General features: G+C 43.4%; 1 protein-coding gene across 6 annotated transcripts in view; it reads left to right on the top strand.

Moving 5' to 3' along the window:
* Positions 1-5,486: 5,486 nt before the first annotated feature.
* smg1 (SMG1 nonsense mediated mRNA decay associated PI3K related kinase) overlaps positions 5,487-21,200 on the top strand; it is a 43,388-nt gene continuing 27,674 nt past the window's right edge. Inside the window, exons 1-22 of one of the 6 annotated variants that reach the window (XM_047327998.1) lie at positions 5,487-5,639; positions 7,569-7,616; positions 8,214-8,362; positions 9,655-9,807; positions 10,123-10,256; positions 10,493-10,551; positions 10,745-10,958; positions 11,087-11,212; positions 11,311-11,383; positions 13,109-13,206; positions 14,094-14,267; positions 14,369-14,590; positions 14,769-14,870; positions 15,324-15,614; positions 15,737-15,867; positions 17,464-17,625; positions 19,309-19,427; positions 19,528-19,615; positions 19,849-19,950; positions 20,181-20,321; positions 20,518-20,744; positions 20,982-21,181. In XM_047327998.1, coding sequence (XP_047183954.1) covers positions 5,623-5,639; positions 7,569-7,616; positions 8,214-8,362; positions 9,655-9,807; positions 10,123-10,256; positions 10,493-10,551; positions 10,745-10,958; positions 11,087-11,212; positions 11,311-11,383; positions 13,109-13,206; positions 14,094-14,267; positions 14,369-14,590; positions 14,769-14,870; positions 15,324-15,614; positions 15,737-15,867; positions 17,464-17,625; positions 19,309-19,427; positions 19,528-19,615; positions 19,849-19,950; positions 20,181-20,321; positions 20,518-20,744; positions 20,982-21,181 — 3,030 coding nt within the window. In that variant the 5' untranslated portion in view covers positions 5,487-5,622. Of the gene's footprint in view, positions 5,720-7,568; positions 7,617-8,213; positions 8,363-9,654; positions 9,808-10,122; positions 10,257-10,492; positions 10,552-10,744; positions 10,959-11,086; positions 11,213-11,310; positions 11,384-13,108; positions 13,207-14,093; positions 14,268-14,368; positions 14,591-14,768; positions 14,871-15,323; positions 15,615-15,736; positions 15,868-17,463; positions 17,626-19,308; positions 19,428-19,527; positions 19,616-19,848; positions 19,951-20,180; positions 20,322-20,517; positions 20,745-20,981; positions 21,182-21,200 lie in introns of all 6 variants that reach the window. The other 5 variants (XM_047327996.1, XM_047327997.1, XM_035614593.2 and 2 more) reach the window with 5 other exon arrangements.

The following is a 21,200-nucleotide window of genomic DNA, read 5'->3' as shown; positions in this document are numbered from 1 at the left end:
TTAAACATTAATCTCATCTATACACCAGTCGTCCCGAGATGAAACCGCATTTTTTGAAGTGTTTCATTGCAAAACATGCACAGCAGACTCGAATGACTGAAGAAGAAGCAGTGTGAGCATAACATTGTGTGTCATAGAATGCCCAATGTTAACTTGTTTAAAGCAGTGTGATTAATAATAGACTTTATATCGGGAACTTTGCATTATTTTGGACAATGTTGAACTGTTTGCTGCGGGCATGTGTTAACCTGTCTTTCACAAACTGTCAATACAAAGGCACGTGCTGATGATTGACACACCAGCTGAACCCTATTACATCACCATTCGCCAGTTGTCGACGACAGGCCCCTTACCGGGGTCAGATGCTCTGCAGGCTGCTGTACCCGTGAACTGATCTCTGCTCTTCACATGCCATGACAAATGTTTTAAAAAAGTGATTGCTAGAGTGCTACAACCTCTTTTAAATTCACCGGGACTGAGAGACAGGCTGAGCACTGATTTTACTGTTCTCCTCTGATAGCGGCAGGCTAAGTAGAGGGAATCTCCGGCGCTGGAGAGGAAAAGTGATCTTGAGTCGGAGCTGAAATGGACTATTTGGTAATCCTAAATATATTTCTGGTGTTCTCCTGTCCCCCGAAAATACTGAGGACAGACTCCTTCTGGCTCTTGAACATACTGAGGACAGGCTCCTCCTGGCTCCTGGACATACTGAGGACAGGCTCCTCCTGGGTCATGAACATACTGAGGACAGGCTCCTCATGGGTCATGGACATACTGAGGACAGGCTCCTCCTGGACTCTGGACCCTGACATGTTTTGCTGTGGACTGTGATCTTGAAGGATTCTAGGCTTGGACTACTAATAAATTGTATTTTTTTTTAAAGAACAATTCAATCTATTTCTTTGTTTTCACCACAACCCAACTGGCAAAATAGATGGTAAACCCTAACAAGTCACCATGTGTCTCCCTGGATATGAAAGTTGATGTATATATACAGTTTAGTAAAACAAATGAATCTGGAGTGCTCAAGTCCCTGCACTATGTTGAGATGTACATTGCTAAAAGATGCGCGTGCATGCAATCCGAAAGTCTGAAATCATTTCACACTAGGACTGTGAATAGTTAAGTGGAAGATGCATTGAATTGATTTTCAATGCGTGGCGTGCAAAACAGGAAATGAGCACCATACATGACCAAACATCGATCTATGATTGTGAGATTGATGGCCGCAACCTGTTTCTGCAGAGGTGTGTCATCAGCTCCAATCAAATGAAAAATATCTCAGAAAGAAGAACAGCTGTGTATCAGAGCAGAGACGGAGACGTGTGCAGCATGAAAAGGGCAGCCTCCCCCCCCCAGCATGCTCCATTCATGTTGTTGTATTTTTCATTCACTGTTCTACCAAGCAAATCTCAGTGCAGCAGCGAACGAGCCCAGAGAGCCCACCCACAGCAGGCTTCTCCTCCACACAGAGCCCTGTGTGTTGGTAGGCATTGACGTCACGACTGACGCACAGCAGCCCAGAGTGGCCGGCTCCATCAAAGGCCTGTATGCTCAAGCTTGAGCAGAGGTATTATTAGCCAGCAGAGGGAGAGATACACGAAGAGAATGAGAGGAGATGGGAGGAAAGGAGTGGAGGGAGGTGGCACTGAATGAACAGCACAACAACATGGTGTAACTGTTTGCCCTCTAAGAATCTCTGATGATAGTAAATGCAGACCCTTGACCACTTCTGAGTATAAACTACTAGATTGCAGTAGGAAAGATGACTTTTTTCTATGAATACACTCAGGATAGGTTGTTAATTGACTTATCTAGCATGTAACTAGTATGTTGATAGTGAATGTATAATCAATGTTTTAAGTATTTGTTATCCTTTGGTTGATTCCTTTGATTCTTTGGTTTGGTCTCATATCAAAATATCAGTTTTAAATATTAGATGACGTGTGTCCTTTTTGCCACACATTGCAACCAAGACTGGTGTGCTCATGCATCATACACATGTAAATCTCATTCACCCATTCACACACATTCATACCTCGCTGCTACTTGCCGCGCTTTTTCTGTCACATTCATACACATTCATACACTGCCGTGAGAGCAATCAGAGGCAATTTAGGGTTAAGTGTTTTGCCCAAGGACACATCGGCGTGCAGACTTGTGGAAGCAGCGATTGAACCGCCGACCTTTGGGTTAGTGGCTAACCGCCTCTACCTCCTGAGCCACGGCCGCCCATGTACCATGTACACACAGTCACATAGTAATAATAGAAGAACGCCCCAAACTCCATTTTTCTCTGAAAAAAAAATTATGAAAAATGTGTCATTACAAGACTTTGTAAACTACTTTTTAAAAATGTATTATTATTATGATGCCCAAAAGCGCTCTACAAAATATATGTATTTTATAAGGAAAAGTGCAAATAGAACTACTCAGTGACTATGAAAATGCACGACTAGAGGGAACAGCGACCGCCTGCTGTGTGGGTTTAAATGATGGAGTCTACTCCTTGGCTGTGGTTGGCGATTGGACTGGAATCATGGCAGTTACAATTGGTTCTGTTGCTACGTATCTAAGCATCCAAATGCACATTCTGATTTTCACTATGACATTATTTCACTGAAACTAAATACACTGTCTCCACGTCAGTCCTCACGCACAGCGTACATCGCCAGCCGAGCGCTTTTTTATTCTGTATACGTAAACTGCTTTGAACTGGTGACCATTTCACCCTGAGTATTTGCAAGGGATTGCAGCTTTTGTTTGTGCCTTTCACCACCATGAATTTAATTTCCTTTCAAAAGGACAAATGTCTTATGTTACAGTCGTGTGGATAAGGCCTTAGAGTGCTGAGTAAGCCATCATGTGCTGCTGTACATGATGCGTATGATGATCACCTTCTGAATAAGTACTTCAATTCTACTCTAATGTTTTTTCTAATATCAAATTATGAAATCCAGGGCCAGTTACCTTCACAGTTGCCAAATGCATATAGTTTCATAACCTGAAGTCTTGAAATGCTTCAGATTGAAAGCCACCTGGACCAAGTCCAAATTTCTTTCAGCTTCTTAAAATGTAGCTCAGCATCGATCAAAATCCTATCAACCTCTAGGTAACTGAAGATTTATGAAGAAAATAATGTTCTGATTTATATATTGAACAAAATTAATCATTTAATGATGCATATACAAATATACAATTTCTTTCAATTTAGAGATTGCATCAGAAGTTCCCCGGTGTATTTCTAATTTCATATCTCTTACGTTCCTGTATGAATGAGCCTTTTCTTATTTTTAGATAGCAATGTGTTACCCCCAGCTTTCCTAAAACAAATTGTACTCATGCTCAAGTCTTTGATGGATGTGTTTCTCCTTTGCTATTTAAAATTGCAAAGTCAGGACGTCTGTGTTGTTAAGAATTGATAATAGAGATCTCTATAGTAAGTGGGGTGTGAGCCGATATACCAGTACTGCCACTTGCTACAACATCTCTACATACTTTAGATACCAAATATGAATTGGGATAGAAAACATGTCAAATGTCTAAATTGTCAATAAACAATACTAACCTCATCCAACATTTGTTGCAAGGCTTGTTATCTAGGATTCGTCTGAATTGTATTAAAATCGAATGTATTGTCCATGACACGGTTCCACTCACAACCTTCAAACATTAAGGGATAGCTCTTTCTGAATTGATAACTACTGTATAAGTTAATTTGAAAATTAGAATCATTACTTATTTGTTCTTTCGTGTCTTATCTTTTCGTCTGCAATGATAATGGCCTAATGGAATACTGTGTGTATTCACGATAATCATATTTGACTTCTCTAATCGACATGTAAAAGTGACATTCTAGGAACATATCACAGGAACATATCAAGTTTACTATTGGGTGAATATGTCTGCCCTTTTGTCTGACGAGAATCCAACTGTGATGACGAGAGGAGAGAAGAAGTTAATGTGTGGTGAGGTCAATCACAATGAACTATTCATGATCATGAGAAATATTGATCAGTGTGTGGATCGTTGTTCTAATAAAAGAGTTTTTTATTACTTTTTATCACCACAGTCTCCTCATGTTGTATCGAGCTGCAGTACTAGAATAAGAAAGTAAAACACTGTCAGAGATTCTGTCGGGAATCAAATCATTAATATGATGAGTCAAATATTAATGAGTCTATGTATTTATTTTATATTCAAGTGTGATAAACTCTCCCTCTGTTTATTAGAAACTGTTTTAAAACCAGAGTGGACACATGAAAAGTCTGGAACGGCAAGAGCTCAACAGCCCACGGAAGTGAAAATCTCATTCATATTCTGGATCAACATTTTGATTATTAGCCATAATGTCGTAACCATCCAAGATAGACTTACCACAAGTCGACTATGAGGTTGTAAAACGATGGTGTATGCACCTGTAGAAGCCACAAGTCTGTATGAAATCAACCTTGTACTACACTACCCACAATCCTAAAGTGTAACATCGACGTCGCTGATTGGTTGGATGTCGTTGGAAAGACATTCACAATGGTTTATGGGATGAGCAGTTCCTTCACTTTTTTGGCTCTGAATACATTTTTTCGTGCTAACGATTCATATTGTGCTTTGTTGGCTTGGTTCCAGACTGAAAACTATTTTGCAACATCAATAGTCAAATGAATCGGAAATTCACTTTCGGAACTGGAGCTGTTCCACGGTGGGTGGGGTCACCGTTGAACATCTGCTTCACTTTATTATTTGTCACGTTAAACTCTTCTGTCTCTTCATTATGGATGAGAACACAACTTTATAGTCCCATTTAGGATCCTGTTGAATGATGACGCTGGTTTTCCAGTGATCTGATTGGTCAGTAATTGGTGACAGGTTTTGATCTCTTATCTGGAACATAACCTGCTCTGCAGCAGGTTAGCCATTCAGCATAAGTTACCATGGTGATTTACCCCGATAAGAAGAGAAGCGGCTTCGTAGGACCGAAAACCAGAGTTACCTCGATAACTGAAAAATCCTGCCTCGTAGTACAGGCCAGCGCCGTTGAATGAGAGTCATGACAACTGAGGTCCAAAATGTTTGCACGTCACGTGACTCACGTAGACTTCAGATAGTTCCCAGAAGTCCTTGGCGCGCTATTTAAATCCATTATTCAGAGCGACAGAATTGCGATTTTTCTCTAAAAGGCTTTAATGCGCATGTTGATTTGATTCAGATGTGCTGAAATATACAATCTCATTATTTAACCCTTCATATGTGCAACACAGACGGTCCATTGATCCATTCTGCTGCTACTCTAATGCATTGCTGCTCACTTCCGGGAACTATAGAGAGGCTCCATGATCCACCATTGCTGGAAAGAAAACTGGTCCATTGGAGTGAACGCAGTTGTCGCGACTCTCATTAGACGGCTCTGGTAGTACCGGGCCCCCTGGTGCTGTAGTGTGAAACCACCTCCACAAGATGGCAGTAAGGCAACGTCAAGGCTGTCACCTGCCGAACAGCCTCAAAGAAGAAGAGCACCTCCAGCTAGCGATAACGACGAGTTGCTAACCCGTTTGCTCGACTTGACAGAACAAAGTAGCGCCCAGTGATCCCGAGGAGAGACACGGTAGCCGCTGCCAGCGGGTCATGCAGCTCTCTGAAAGGTAATGAGCCGTAAAGCCCCGGGGTCTCGGCTCAGCGGCGCCCACAAACTGCAGCCACAGTGGAGTGACTGGGAGGCCAGGTTGGTGTTGGGCTCCGGGGGAGGCTGGTTACATTTTGAGCGGTGACTCTGGGCCCTGTGTTGTGCTGCTTTCTGTGTCCGGTGGCCGCACGGGGAGAGCTGTCCAGTGTGTCCGAGCCCACCACACTGACCGCCCACTGCCGCTCATCTGCAGTGGCCCGGTTCCGCATGTCGGCGAACCCCGTCGCGCTGTGCACCGATCGGAGCCTTGGCCGACATCGAACCACGTCGCCGAGCGCTAATGCTAGTTAGCTCGGTCTGTTAGAGAGCTAGCCTACATGTTGGTAGCCTGCTGCTAACTCGTTCGGCGCCGAGGGGCAACAAGACGTACAACACACACTTGCAACGATATAGTGGATTTCTGTGAGCGCCGGTGGCGAGGCGGAAGAGTGACGTGTAGCACGATGCGGGTTCTCAATGAACCGCGGGTCATGTGTGGGCTACGGTGTTAGGGTTAGCCGGTTAGCTTCGCTACCTCACTGTCTGCGCGTGCTAACCACAAGCAGCTAGCGCGGGAAGACTCCACCGTTTAACGCCGTCAACTTGGGCAAGTGTTTTTTAAAAAGCAAACAAATGTTCTGCGAAGTGTACGACGGCGTCGGCCTTGTGTCGTCCTGAGCTCACGGAACAGAGTCGACGGAACAGTTAGTGAAACCACAGGGTCCCGGTGATAGCGTCACGTGTTAGCCCCTGTCGTGACATGTTAGAACGTCAGGTGCAGGTAGGTGGTTCCGGGTCCTGGTCCTGCTGCTGCTGCTGCTGCTGCTGCTGGTGGTGGTGCTGCTGGTGGGACAGCTGACCCGCGGCCTCAGTCCTGTTCCCGGGAAACGTGTTCGGTGACCTGCCGAATCGAAACCAGAGCCGAGTGGTGGATCTGAAGTCGTGTGTGTGGAGGCCTTGTCCCCGCCACCGGGGGACCCGCGTCCAGACCTCACGACACGACGATCTGTCATCGACTGGGATGTATTCACTAGTGATCAACGACTCCATTGGGACTCACCTGGCCCCGTGTGTCAGCCGTTCCCCGTACATGTTGTTAGTGATCATGGAGGGGTGTCTGAACCCCCACAGGTCTGTAGTTACAGTACAGTAGACACGCGTGTATCACGTAAAAAAGATGCTCCCATCAAGTTCTCCTCAGTTTTTATGTCAACCCTGCGTTTACATCTAGTGCCAGGAGTTCTGTATTGGAGGCCAAGGGGGCAGTCAAGGTAAAAGAGGGATCAATATAAGACATTACACACACTGTCTAAATCCATCCAATTTTAGATAGTAGGTGACCGCCCCAGCCTTTGTGTATTGTCTGATTTTCTCACGCCCAATATCTATTTGAACCAGCAGGTGAAGAAGAGCGAAAAAAATGTTCCGGTCAAACGGCGACATGCACGAAATCATTCCTTACCTCTGCTGTTTTGTAATGACAAGATGTGTTTGATTCAATAACTCGGCTTAAGCCGCCTAGTTGAATTGACGTTTTTCTTTTCCAGGGTCACAGTAGGTCTGGCTCCTCTCTTTCCACACAGTGTATTTGCTTCTTCAGAGTTAGCGAATGGTGTAGCCGACACGGAGGCTGTCTGTTGATTCTAGGGGCTCTCACGGTTCAATAGGGCTGTCAATCATTCCTAATGTTTAGATGTTTTGCTTATGGACCGCTAGAGGTTTTTGCGCTATTACTGCATTTTTTACACAGGGGATATTGACTCTAAAAGTGTGATGACCTCTTTCATTTATGTACCGATGCTTCCAGCTGTGTAGACATCGCACAAGTGTCACCTTAATATAGAAGAGATTATTCATACAGTTGTTGTACTTGCAGAGATGTACTCACTTTGGGCATGTCATTTTCAAGCAGGGACAAGCACTCCTATCGGTACTCTGAATCGGCGAGTACCCAAATGTAAGTACTTTACTTGGTCTGAAAAAAAAAAGTGTTAATGGTGAATAACAGAGTATAGACTGATTTATTTACAAAAAACAAAACAATCACTGCACACACCAATCCATGTGCACATAACTATCTACTGCATTATGTCATTCCCGTTCTTGTAGTCTGGCCTGGAGTGTGTAATTTTCAGATTCCAGTGATCTTACTCTTACATTGATGTGATTATGGACACTATTTCCAGACCGTATAAACTCCAACCTCTAAGCTGTTGTAATATTTTTGGCATACTTGTATTCTTAACTGTCACGTCTTCTGGTTTGATCTCCTGTCTCCCTTCTTATCAGATATAATAACTCAATGGTCAACCATTGCTTTCACTTTCTGTTAAGTCAAAATGCTACAAGCAACATGTCTACCACGGTTCTGGCCTCTTCAGGGGACAGGGCCATTTAGTTGAACTAGCAGCTTCTCAACTTCTGACTTGAGATGAAACTTGACTTTAAGATATGAGTCTTATAACTGATAAGATGGTAACCTAAAGGACATATGCAGTAGGAAACCTCGCAGCATTAAACATTTTCCTGTGTGTGTCTCTCACCATGTGTCCAGAGTTGACAGTGTGTCATCCAGCAAGGACGGAGTGAAGTCCAGAGAGCTTGGTTCAGGAACACTGTATGACGTGTTACCCCCCAGCTGCCCCGAACAGCCAGCAGTGCCCAGTGATGCCTACACTGCTGCAGATCAACACCAGGAAGAGAGTGAGCACCGTTTAGGCTTTTTCTTATTTAACATGCTCCGACATCTGGGGTGAGGTCGAATTGTCAAATTGGCTTAGGAAGTTTCCTAAATCTTGACGTGACACGGAAGTATTTGATCAGCAGCAATGATAATGTTCTGATTCTCTAAATGCACAGGAAAGGCGCTTCAATGCTTGCTTTCCTATCTCCTTTAGCATAGGGTACACTGGAGCTTCCAATGTGAGAGTAAGGAGATATAGATGCCCCACAATTCATTGCGGCAGTGATATTTAACGTTATACACCATGCACGAACGTCAACGATTCATCCGAAGTAGATGTAGAAGAGTATGAATATGCCCCAGAAGAGACGCACATCATCATGTAAGTTACTGTTACATATGAATCATTTACATCTGATGTCACATTGTGGTAAAACACTGAAACATGCTGATGGAGCCGCTGAGGTTTTTGTAGTCCATCTTTGGAAATTTGTAGTTTCACTGCGACAGACGCATCAATAACATCCGCCGTCATGTGATGACGTAGCATAGTGAAAGTGGAGTCGGATTCTCTGAGCAATGCTGTTGGCTTTTCCTCAGTCCTATCAGTCCTCCTTTACACCATTCCTTGACCTCATGACGTTTTCCACTGAGGTCAAGGAATAGTAGATGGGAGGAAGTAGAAGGGATTTCCGGTAACGTAGCCTTACCCAGAGCAGAAAAAATGTTAGCCATTTGTCAATATGTCATGCTGCTAAGTAAGTAAAACTGTAAAAACATATAGACTAAAGGTATTTTTATTTTTTCATAGTGTTGAAGTTGCTGTTGCTCTGTTTTAAACTGTTACTTCCTAGTTGAATAAACAGTTTAATTTCTTTATAAATAACACATGTAAATACAAAAACATTTGTTACAGACCCTCACAAAGCTGTAGGGTTAGGGTCAGTTCAGACTAGGGCTGCAACTCACGAATATTTTCATTATCGATTAATCCCTTGATCATTTTCTCGATTAATTCATTAGTTGTTTGGTCCATAAAATGTCACAAAATGGTGAAAAATGTCGACCGAGTTTCCTAAACCCCCAAGATGATGTAGGTCCAACCTAGTAGGGACTTGATTATTCACACGAGACATGTAAAACTGTATATATTTAATTGTTTTACTAATGTACCTGCTGTAGTCGATCTCACCAATGTTCAATATAAATGTTAACTAGTTTAGTAGTTGTTTAATGTGTGGAACCAAAGTTTCTTCTCTTTGGTGTTTTCTGTTTAAGTAATGGATGTGTTTCTTCCAACGTGGTCCTTCAGGTGGATATGAAGCTCCTCAAGGTGTCTGTGATGCTACTTTTGGTTGGAAGTCGCTGGGGCAAGAGTTGAGGCCCAATGATGTGACCACGGATTTGACTCCTTTTCAGCACGGAAACCGTGCTTTAGCTTCCAAGGACATGAGGAAATCACAGGGTAAGCTCTCTGACGTTCATCTGGCTCCCATTTTCCATACTGGAAACATATGGAGTCACACAATCTAGTCAATCAAGGTAACAGACTTATATGATGTTAATCAAAATGATAAAAAGACCCCAGTTTACAAACCACTCTGGAGAAATGGGAAAATTTTACAACCTCCTGGGCTGAGATCATAGGACAGACTGTTGCTTGTGACTCCCAAATTTTAATGGTTTGGTCATAAAATACATGAAGGATAAGAACATGCACAAGCAGCCTGGTACAGAGAACGAGTGGTGTGAGAGTGTTGGTGTGTTGCTGTGGTTGCAGACAGAGGGGCTCACTCGGAGGAGACTCGGCTGGCCAACATCCTGCGCCGAATCTCCAGGGAGGACGACCGCGACCGCAGGTTGGCCACCCTCAAACAGCTGAAGGACTTCATCAGCCACGGAGAGAGCAAAGTGGTCAGTGTGTGCAGATTCTTTCTAGTGACAATAGGTCAAGTACACCAAGGTGGCGCAGGTCAAAATGCTAAACTCAAGGCTTCAAAACGTCCGTTGACAAACCAGTGGTGACGTCACGGTGGGCTGCCACTGGGTCTAAACATTTTAAAGCTTGAAATGAAATGTACTGAAATAGAATCAAAGTCGTGGCACAAGGTCTCTAATGTCCTAATTGAGTGTTTTTTTCTCTCACGCAGACCCTCGTCAAACAGCTGGACTCCATCCTCAGCATCTTGAATGACATTTTGAACGAGAGGTAATAGCAGGCGCTGCGCTCTAGCTCCGTATATACTAGAAGAAGGTGTCTGTCCAGTTGGGCAGATTCTGTCACTTTCGTTTATTAAAATGTGCTGATGTTGTGGAAGATTGACCACCAATCTGCTATCGTAGCAGTGACTGATCTTTGCTCTCTAACATCCTCTCCTTGCCTGTGGTGTTGATGTGTGCAGCAGTAAGCTGCTGTGGGAGCTGCGTCAGGACGCCGCAGCCTGCCTTGGGATCCTCTGCACAATGCTCAGCTACGAGGCCGAGCGCATCTTCAAGTGGCTCTTCCTCAAGTTGACCTCAAGTGGCCGTGATGAGGTGAAGCTGTTGTACCTGGTGGCGGCGCAGCGTGCTCTGGAGGCTGCCGGGGAGAAGAAGGCCTTCTCTCACGTCATGCAGGTAACAATCTGCAAAGTATGGTTCCCTAAATTCCCTAAAACGCAGCATGCTGGTTAAGGGAAGGGAAAGCGTGTAATGGCTTATGCCTGGTGGATCGTAGTTTGGACTGAGTGCGTTGTGTGTTTCAGCTGGTGATGAGCAACCTGCAGGCCATCCTGGAGAATGTGGACACACCGGAGCTGCTTTGTCAATGTGTAAAGTGTATTCTCCAGGTGGCTCGCTGCTACCCGCATGTCTTCAGCACCAACTTCAGGGTGAGTGTTTCAGCAGCCAGCACACAGGTCAGCTGAGGTCAGATGAGAAGTTTGTTAACACCAGTTCCATGTCCTTTTGATGTTTGCTGCCTCCACAGGACACCGTGGACATCTTGGTGGGCTGGCACATTGACCACACACAGAAGCATGCTCTCACACAGCAGGTCTCAGGTCAGTTGAGATAATTGCCACTCAAAGATTTTTATTATTATGTTCGAAAGGCAAACTTGTAATTCAGAGCAATGTGGTAACAAGATTTGAGCGAGCGTGCCCGCGGATCGCAAATGAGCATAATCAACGCCCAAAAATACCATATAAGGTTTCGCTTCCTGCCCCAGTCAGCAAGAGTTCATTCATGAAAACAGCATCACAGAGTAAAAAGAAGAAGTTTACGAGATAAGACATTTAAGTCTGTTTCCACAGATCCAGAAATGAAAGTGTATATTTTAGCAGCGTCAGCAAGAGATAAGTTATGGACTAAAGCAGAGCTGTCAATACGGAGTCACCTGTGAGTCGCACTGTCACTGAAATAAAGAGGAAATGCATGGATATTAAAAAACGACTCGTAAAATTTGAAAAAACAATCGCCACAGCGAGTTGATCGATGAATGCAGGGTTGTCCAGCTGAGGTCTACGTCACTGATATGAATGGAAAAAAAGAAGTGCCATAGCTGGCAATTTAGCTGGTGCTGGATCAGTTCACCTTCGTTCACCGCAATATTATACAATATGCAGCATGCTAAAATTATTTGACGTGTTTTTGTAGCGTAAAGAGCAACTACCAACTGTGTTAAGGTTCATCCACCTGCCCTCAGTCACTACACCACCTGTGCGCTTTACCACGGCACGAGTGTGCATATGACGCTTGTTGTATGAACCCTCCTGTCTCGTCTGCAGGTTTACAAGAGATGTCACGAGCTAATTTGCGCTTAAAAAGTGAAGTTTAAAGATATAATCTGACAATAGTTTGCATGGCGACAATCAACAACTGACATGTCAAGCCAGCAACTCGGTGCGCAACTGTGCAACATGCATGCCAACTGCCAACGATGTGCTCTCCCTTGGCCATGCGCAACAACGTTTACAGGTAAATGAATACATGTAGAATTATATTATAGTTCGAATTGCAGAGTAAACAGAATGTCAAAATAATGAGGTGAAATTTATAAATATATAAACTTATATATTAACATTTTATTTAAATTATATATGTAGAATTGCTTCAAATTGATAAAAAAACAATCACGATTTCCACCATAAGTGGAAAAACGTGGTTTGATTAACAGCAGACTAATTTACGTGACTCTTACGAAAGATCTCTACCTCTTTTCTGTGTGTATTTGAAAGAAATCCCAAAATATACGAAAATAAATGGTGAATGCGGGGAGTTCTCCTAAATCACTCGTACACACGATTTAAGAACAAATTTGTACGTACGAAAAGTTCTTGCATTAGGCCCATTGTGATTCAATATGTGCTTGGTTTCATGAGTGTAAACCCAGTGTGTCTCATCTGCAGTGAAGCCATTGTCTCCATGGTCAACCAGATTGTTTTTTCTTTTTACACAGATTTTGTGGCCCTTTTTTCTTAGAATGAAATAGAATTTGCACGTGTGCTTATGTAGAAGTTTGAATGATGGACTCAAAGTCTAACGGAAGCCCTAAGTTTTGGCTGAAGCAGCCGTATCTGAGGACATGGACATGTACAGGCCTGAGAGGAAGGGGAATGTCTCTGAATGGTAGACGATGTCCCCGCAATTAATGGACTGTATTTATATAGTCTAGAGTCGGAGTAATGTAAAAGTAGTGCACAGCTGTGAGTGTGTCTGTCTGTCTTTGGTTTTAAATCCCTGTGGAGACTAGGTGTAAGATCATAATGACAGTTCTCCGTCTTCAGGCTGGTTACAGAGTCTGGAGCAGTTCTGGGTGGCAGACCTGACCTTCTCCACCACCCTGCTGGGACAGTTCCTGGAGGACATGGAGGCATACGCTGAGGTGAAGTTAGTCATTCTGCCAAGACAACGCTGAACTCTTCAGCCGTGCCAATAAGTGTCATGAAACCGTGTCTACAGGAGTTTCAAAAATCTTTACAGTTAATTATACAGTAAACATAAATCTATTCTATACTGTTTAACTTGTCAAGATGGATTAAACAGTGCAGTTTTTAATTGGAGCAAGTCCTCATTTTTGATTAAATTACCCATATTATGCTTTTAGGGTTTTTCACTTGGTTTAGGTTGTCATAGCTTTTTTTGTACATGTAAAGGTTCTGGCAAGTTACAAAGGCCCAATTCCCTTTGTATTCCTTAAAGCATCTACCTCGCCAGGTAACATACAATTTGCCAACCTACCGGCTAGTTTGGCTGCAAGTGGTGGTGCCATGACATAGTCAACATGTAATGTACCATAATAAAATATTGGCACTGATAAGATATCTTAAAACAATAACATGTGGCAGTAAGTATTAGGGGTCGACCGATTAAAGCCGCTGATATTCTACATTTTACTGATCATCGGTATCGTTTGCCGATAAGATTATTTAATTATACAATATGATACACTTCTCTCTGGACTTTATCAATGTCATGTCCACTTTTGTTTGTTCAGCTTCATAATAATGCTGCTGAGAGCTCCCTGCCCTTTGTGTGTTCAGGGCATGTTGAAAAGTTCTGCGAATTAAAAATATGCTTTAAGGCATTTCAACAAAGTTTTGTGTTGAGAGTTAAGACTTTTGACACTTTTTTTACTGCAGACAAATATCTGTTTCAAATATTATTAGTAATAATCGCTATCTGTATTCGCCCGGGAAAAATCAATACCGGTCGACCTAGTAAGTATGAGTGTTTCTGTCAAAGACTTGACTGAGTCTGTCTGCTGTTTAGGATCTTGGCCATGTGGTGTCAGGCGAGGTGGTGGATGAAGACATCCCCCCTCCCTCTGTGTCTCTGCCCAAGCTGGCAGCTCTGCTGAGGGTCTTCAGCACGGTGGTCCGCAGCATCGGGGAGAGATTCAACCCCTTCAGAGGTCCACCCATCACTGAGTTCTACGTCAACGATGTAAGAGGCACACTGAGAGAACCCGACAGACCCCTGAGCAGGGTTTTTTTGGCAGCATTTGAGGTATTGGAATCACCTTTGTCTCTTCTGTTTTCCTTCAGGTTCTGAACCGGGTCCTGGCTTGTGTTACCACAGCAAAGCAGGTCCAGTTCTCTGAAGCGGTTCTCACAGCAGGGAACGAGTGTGTGGGTGTCCTGCTGGCCAGTGTTGAGCCCTGTGGCCAGCTGATGGAGACGGTCCTGACTTATGGCCTGGACCAGCTGGACTGCTGCCAAGCCTGTGGCACGGACTACAGTCTGGCAGTGCTCAGTCTTCTCACTCTGGTACAGTCACTCTGTGTTTCTGACAGTATCAGATTGTGTTGATTATTGTGAGAGATGAGCAAGCCCAGTCCCCGCACCTCGACTGATGTCCAGAAATGTACAAGGAGAACTTTCCTGCTCTGGTACTTGTTCTTCTGTAACATGTTTTTGAAGTCGTCGACTCTGCGTTTGCTTTCAGATTGTGGACCAAATCAACACAAAGTTGCCCGTGTTCTTTGTTGAGAAACTGTTGGCACCTGACTCCAAGATGCTGAAGCTGCGCTTCCACCGAGAGAAAGAGGTGTGTGATTATAGGGGCCAAAGGTATGTGGGTACCCAAACCTTCCAGTCATATGTGGTTCCAAACGAATGAGTATTAATATGCTGCGGTAACTTCCTCCATTTTTTTTACACCACATGGTTGAAACTGGCAACTTGAGAATTAATGAGACCAGTCATGGCTGAAGCTGCTATTAGTTGTGATTGACTGTAAGTTGGACGTAAAAAGGGCTAAAAGGGTAAAAGACTTTGGAGAAAGATTGTTTTTTCGATTTTCTGCTAAAGGTGTCGTGGAGTGATGCTTACAAACTGCACACAGTGTTGTGTGGGTCGCACCTTTTTTGTTTCAGGGAAACATTTGCTGAATTTTACAAAAAGTGTATTGGATAAAAATCACTTACTGCCCCTTTTAATGAGAATAAAATATGATGTCCTCAAGTGTTTGCATTTGTGTGTATGATGCTGTACTCCACAGGTGATGTCAGCAGTCCATGGTGTGTACCAGGCACTGTTGGGCCTGAAGAACATTCCAACTCTGGAAGCAGCTTATAAAATGGTACTGGGTGAGATGGCATGTGCCCTGTCCAACCTGATGGCAACCCTCGAGCCCACTGATGGGGTCCTGGTGCAAGAAAGCCCATGCCCCACCATCCAGCACCCTGCCTTCGCTTCGGTCACCCTTCCGCTGGAAAAGGCCCAGTTCACCCTCATCTTCAACCTCAGCACCCTCACCACCATCGGCAACACCAAGAACTCTCTCATTGGGGTGAGCCCAGTAATATGCCAGTGTCACGGCACAGGTGGTGTCACTCTGGAGCCCTGCTTTCATCTGTCACTAAGACTACAGAAAACTACATGTTAATGTTGAAATGGGTTTTCTCTGTTTAGATGTGGGCGCTGTCTCCTACCGTCTTCGCTCTTCTCAGTCACAACCTGAAGCTGGTTCACTCCGAGTTAGCAGTCTACTACCCTGCCATCCAGTATGCTGTACTCTACACCCTGTTCTCACACTGCACCAGGTAATACACACACTGTACGGTCAAATACACAGTCCTCTGATAATGGTAACAGCATGTACTGGGTGACCAGTTGTCATTTTACTGTACTGTCCCGGCCGCACTGGCCCCACAAGGCCAAAAGCCCTGAGTCGTAGTGACATTGGCCAGCACGTCCATTAAGGTGGCGACAAGTGGTGTTTACAAACTGCACACACAGCAGTTTTTCCCATAGAATTTTAAGAAACTATGGGGGGGTCATACCCCCCCTGAAAGCAGTTTTTGTACATTTTAAAGTTAAATCCATTAATCTGGTGAACTTTGACAGCAATTTACGAGATAGGTCTATAAGAACTTTATGCTCTTGTAAACAATTGTGTGCTGTAGCTTTACAACCTATACATGTGTGATTGGACATTGACCACCACATACAACTACAAAAAAAGGGGAAAAGTAGCTTCTTTTGAAAACACCATTCTTTGCATTAAAATAATAACAGCGCAGAACAATGAAATAAAATTAACAATTAATTAAAATGAACTTAAATTAATATTGAACATGATACCTCCAGGAATTTTTAGGAAAAGTAGTAATTTGTATAAAATCATGTACAGATTATTTCCTGAGGATAATGCAATATATCCTCAGGAAATATATTGTCTGTATTAGGATTTTCATTTTCTTTCCACTATCATGCATATGTTTTGTGTTCTTCAAAGAAATGACAGACATATATTTTATATATAAGGGCAGCAGAGAGGCTACTGCTTGAGACATCTTCTTTATCCTGGTAATTATTCAAGAAATCTGTTTGTTATATCATATATGTTTCTCACCATCCTTGCTCCAAAAAACAACAGCAAATGAGCCAAGCAGGAAAGGAAAAAAAGGGAGCGTCTTATATCCGAAAAAGTAAAATTTATTTAAAAACAGATCAGGTCTTTGACTTGGACCAGCAGATGTAGAGTTTACTTTCACTTTCACTAAATGTTTCAACAGATCGCCCGTGGTACCATGATGTGTAAAAGTGTAAAAATATTTTTGGGCTGCCACAGTCTCGTCAACGTATGGGAAACCCTGCACAGTGTTGTGTGGTGCGATCTGCCCCATTTTTTGTTTTTGATTAACAGTGCTGAGAAAATAAATTTTTTCCCGAACACAGAACCGACAGACGGCCGAGAGAAAATATACATGCTGATTTTTACAAAACGTGTTTTGCTTTAGAATCGCTAACTGCCCCTTTAAAAACATTCAACTGGTTCTGGTTAGGGAAAAAATGTTGCACTCTTTTGCTAAAAACAAAAATCTTTTCCCCTCATCAATTAACACGCAGTACCCCTCATATTTTAGCTCCGGTTCCTACTTTTTCTCCTGTTTCTACACCTGTGGTGGGTTCAGCTCACTGTACATGATTTGGAAAGACTCATGTCTATACAACTCAACAGCATTGTCCAAGTTTTTCTGTTGACGTGACGCCTGTGTTCCTTTATTATCAACCCTTTTTACCTTTCCTCAGAGAACGGTTTAATAAATGTGTCACATTAAAAGCTCTGAGTGACAGTAACACGTTGAAGCTGTGTTTGACTGAACTGCTCTGGTGTTTCTTCTGTTTCTGTCCAGACACGATCACTTCATCTCATCCAGCCTGTCAACATCTTCTCCCTCCCTGTTCGATGGTGCTGTCATCAGCACCGTCACCACTGCAACCAAGAAACATTTCAGCACATTGCTAAGCCTTCTGGGAGGTCTTCTTTCGAAGGAGCACCTGTACGCCGAGGCCAGGTTAGTTGGATTTCAAGTTTTCAATGATGTGCAAAATGTCTCAATTATGATTTTACTGATGTCCAGTTAAATGGGTTGTGTTGAGTTGGTACGTGCACACGTGGCACCATGACAATGCCTTTTGTTAGTTGTGCGCCCATGTTCTGTGCATATAGGCCTTCAAAGTTTTACAAATATGCAGAGTTCACATTATTTGACACTCAAAATACACAGTCATGATAACCAAGCAGTCATTTTAACGGACTATTCAATATGCATTTGATATGAATCTAATTAAAAATTAGAATCTCCCAATGTCTGTGGCTTGACAAGAGATGTGGTAACAGAAAAAATATAAATGAAGACAAATGAAGAAGATCCAATACTAAAGGGTCTCTTCAAGTAGAGTCTAGATAGACAGTGATTTAGTCACTGCAACAAGTCCTGGTCTCAGGACCAAACAATTGTGTTTATATAGTGTCTTTTCAAGTCTGATCCACCACCCAAAGCACAATTTATCTTCATTATTACTTTTCCTCGAAGGTTTTCTTATATGAACTTTTTTTCAGAAATGAAGAGCAGGGTCTTTCAGTGCGATTTCATAGGCCCTATGAAAGAAAGCTTAAAAACTTTCCTTCACTGGGCTTTAACGCTCAGATCAAATCAACCGACTGAAAGTGGTAATGTTTGTTAATTTCATTTTTTTTATTTAACCTTAATTTATACAGGTAATCTCATTGAGACACAGGATCTCATTTTCAAAAGAGACCTGTTTGGGACATACCACAACAATCAGTTACAGGCAGACAGACAAATTTAACAATAGTGTATAGTGTATACACAATATTTAAGTGAACGTGCCAAGTACTCAAAGACTTAAAAAACTAGAAAATACTAAAAACAAAGATCATGTAGTCTGTTCAACAACCCATCCAATCTGATCTATGCTGGTGAGGTTTGAACATGAGGCTTACTTAAAAATACTTCAATATAATAATCTCTTAATTAAACAAAACCATTCATTCAGTGAACAATACGTTGTGCAGGAGCTCTTTGCTCAGTTTGTCGGCCTGTGGTGAGGCCTGTCAGGATAAGTAATTTGTGTCTGAAGATATATTGTCCCACAAATGATTGCGATAAATGATCTAATTGTAGTTTTGAGACCATTTCTTTGCAACAGAATCATTTGAGCCTGCAGTAAAGGCCTATTGGTTGTTGCGCGTGCGAGTCAACAAGATCTGTGTCGCAGTTGCCAGATGGTTGTGAGGAAAAAAATAAGTGTGTACCAGTGATAAGGGTGTTAAGACCGTGCAGGAGACACTGATTGAAACCCCACAGGACACATCACATTCCTTACAACCCACCTGCTCGTAAAGTGCGAACAGTCTGACAAATCGGAAAAAAATCATTTTGAACAAAGCATTATTATCTGAATAAAAATCATCATGTTTGTGTATTGTATGATAAGTCAACAACAACGTAATAATCGTAAGAGGCCTCCTGTGGTGTTCTGATGTGGAAATTCTGGGTGTGTGGAAGCTCTGCTTTTGTGACAGATGGATCAAAATTGAAAAAAATTGTATTGTAATCTCGCTAAAATTAGCAAGCAGGAAAAAAAAAATTAACCTGACAGATGAACGTATGAAAATGTGTATTTAGTCAGTGGATACAATTGCCCTGATACTTTTTGTGCTGGTGTGTCAGGAGGCTGCTACTGACCTGGGCTCAGGAAGTCTGTGTGCTGATGAAGAAGTCTGACACCTACAGCCCCCTGTTCTCCCTGCCCTCCTTCAACAAGTTCTGCAGGGGACTGCTGGCCAACGGTGAGACCCCCCCTGTGTTTTAATTGTCATTCTCAAATGGATCACGTATTAAGCAGTTGAATGTTGAATGTATTTCCCCCACTTTGTCCCCTGTGGACAGCTCTAAATGAAGATCAGAGTATCTGCCTTCAGACCTGCCACAGTTTACAGGTCCTCTCCTCTTCTCTGTCCACTGAGCTGCTGCAGAGGTAAACTACAAACACACACACAGATAAAACTAGGATTTCACGTGCCTGTTTAGTAATATTTTGTGTGTGTGTGTGTGTGTGTGTGTGTGTGTGTGTGTGTGTGTGTGTGTGTGTGTGTGTGTGTGTGTGTGTGTGTGTGTGTGTGTGTGTGTGTGTGTGTGTGTGTGTGTGTGTGTGTGTGTGTGTGTGTGTGTGTGTGTGTGTGTGTGTGTGTGTGTGTGTGTGTGCACCAGGTGTGTGGATGTGTGCAGAGTTCAGTTGGTCAACTCAGCGGTGAGGGTGAGGCAGGCCTATGGAAAGCTGCTCAAGACGATCCCCCTGGATGTAGCTTTGAGGTGAGACCTGTGTAACAAAGTGGATCTGCTCTCCAAAGACCTGATGTCTTATCTTCTATACAGAATATAATGATCAGTTCTGTTGAATGGTAACTTCAAACTGAAGGAAGACACGGATGTTGGTCCTTTCCTAGTTGTTAAAATGTTTAAAACTGGTTTCACAATTCTAGATTTCAGTAGTATCAATCATTCTGTGAATCGTGTGTGTTTATCTTTTTCTTTGTTCACAGTAACCACTGCCACCCTGAGATGAGGGAGATTTCCCTCGCCATCCGCCACCACATGAGCCAAGCACCAAGCAGCACATTCCACCCCCAGGACTTCAGTGACCTCATCAGCTTCATCTTGTACGGGGTCCTGCACCGTGGAGGGTAGGTGTCCCGTCACAGGGTCAACTGCTTCAATTAGAGATCTTATTGTTACCACAGTGCCAGGCTCTATTACAATGTGTGTGACATGTTTGATGTTGGCAGGATGCAGTAGCTGCTTGTTTGCTGTGAAAGAATGTACTCATCATGGTAATCCGTTCCCCTCTGTGTGAACCTCATGATGACTGTGTTCTCACAGGAAGGATCCCTGGATGGAACGTCTGTACCATAGCTGCCAGCGCCTCGAGAAGCGGGATGCAAGAGGTGGTGCTAACGGCAGCAGGCCGGGGGTCGTGCCCCGCGCACTGTTGAAATCGGAGGTGGTGCTGTGGCAGTGGGCGGTGTGGGAGGCCGCACAGTTCACTGTGCTGTCCAAACTCCGAACGCCGCTGGGCCGAGCTCAGGACACATTCCAGACCATCGAAGGTGAGAGGACTGACTGAGCTCCTGTAGGAGTGCCCTGTGTTATGACTCTAATAGATAATGTCACACCACTGCCTTTAGTCTTTAATGTGTCATTAAAAGATATTTCACATCTTGACATTGTGTTACTGAACCTGAAGAACCTGTTAGTCAATGAAAAAATTGAGATTTAGCATTTTTCATCAATGAATTAACTAAATATATGTGTTTTTCTTGTGTGTGTGTGTCTCTGTGGGACAGGTATGATCCGGAGCTTGGCTGCCCACAGTCTGAATCCGGAGCAGGAAGTTGCGGCTTGGGCTGGTGCGGGAAGCGACAGCGATGGTCACCACTCCAATCAGCTGCGCCTCGCCCTGCTGCTCCAGTACCTGGAGAACCTGGAGAAGCTCATGTACAATGCCTACGAAGGCTGTGCCAACGCCCTCCCCGCCCCGCCCAAGGTGTGCTCACAGGAGCATC

This window comes from Scophthalmus maximus, chromosome 17 (assembly GCF_022379125.1).
Source record: "Scophthalmus maximus strain ysfricsl-2021 chromosome 17, ASM2237912v1, whole genome shotgun sequence".
NCBI classification, from domain to species: Eukaryota; Metazoa; Chordata; class Actinopteri; order Pleuronectiformes; family Scophthalmidae; genus Scophthalmus; species Scophthalmus maximus.
Note: the sequence above shows the minus strand (reverse complement) of the source record. Positions and strands in the feature narration are given on the sequence as shown.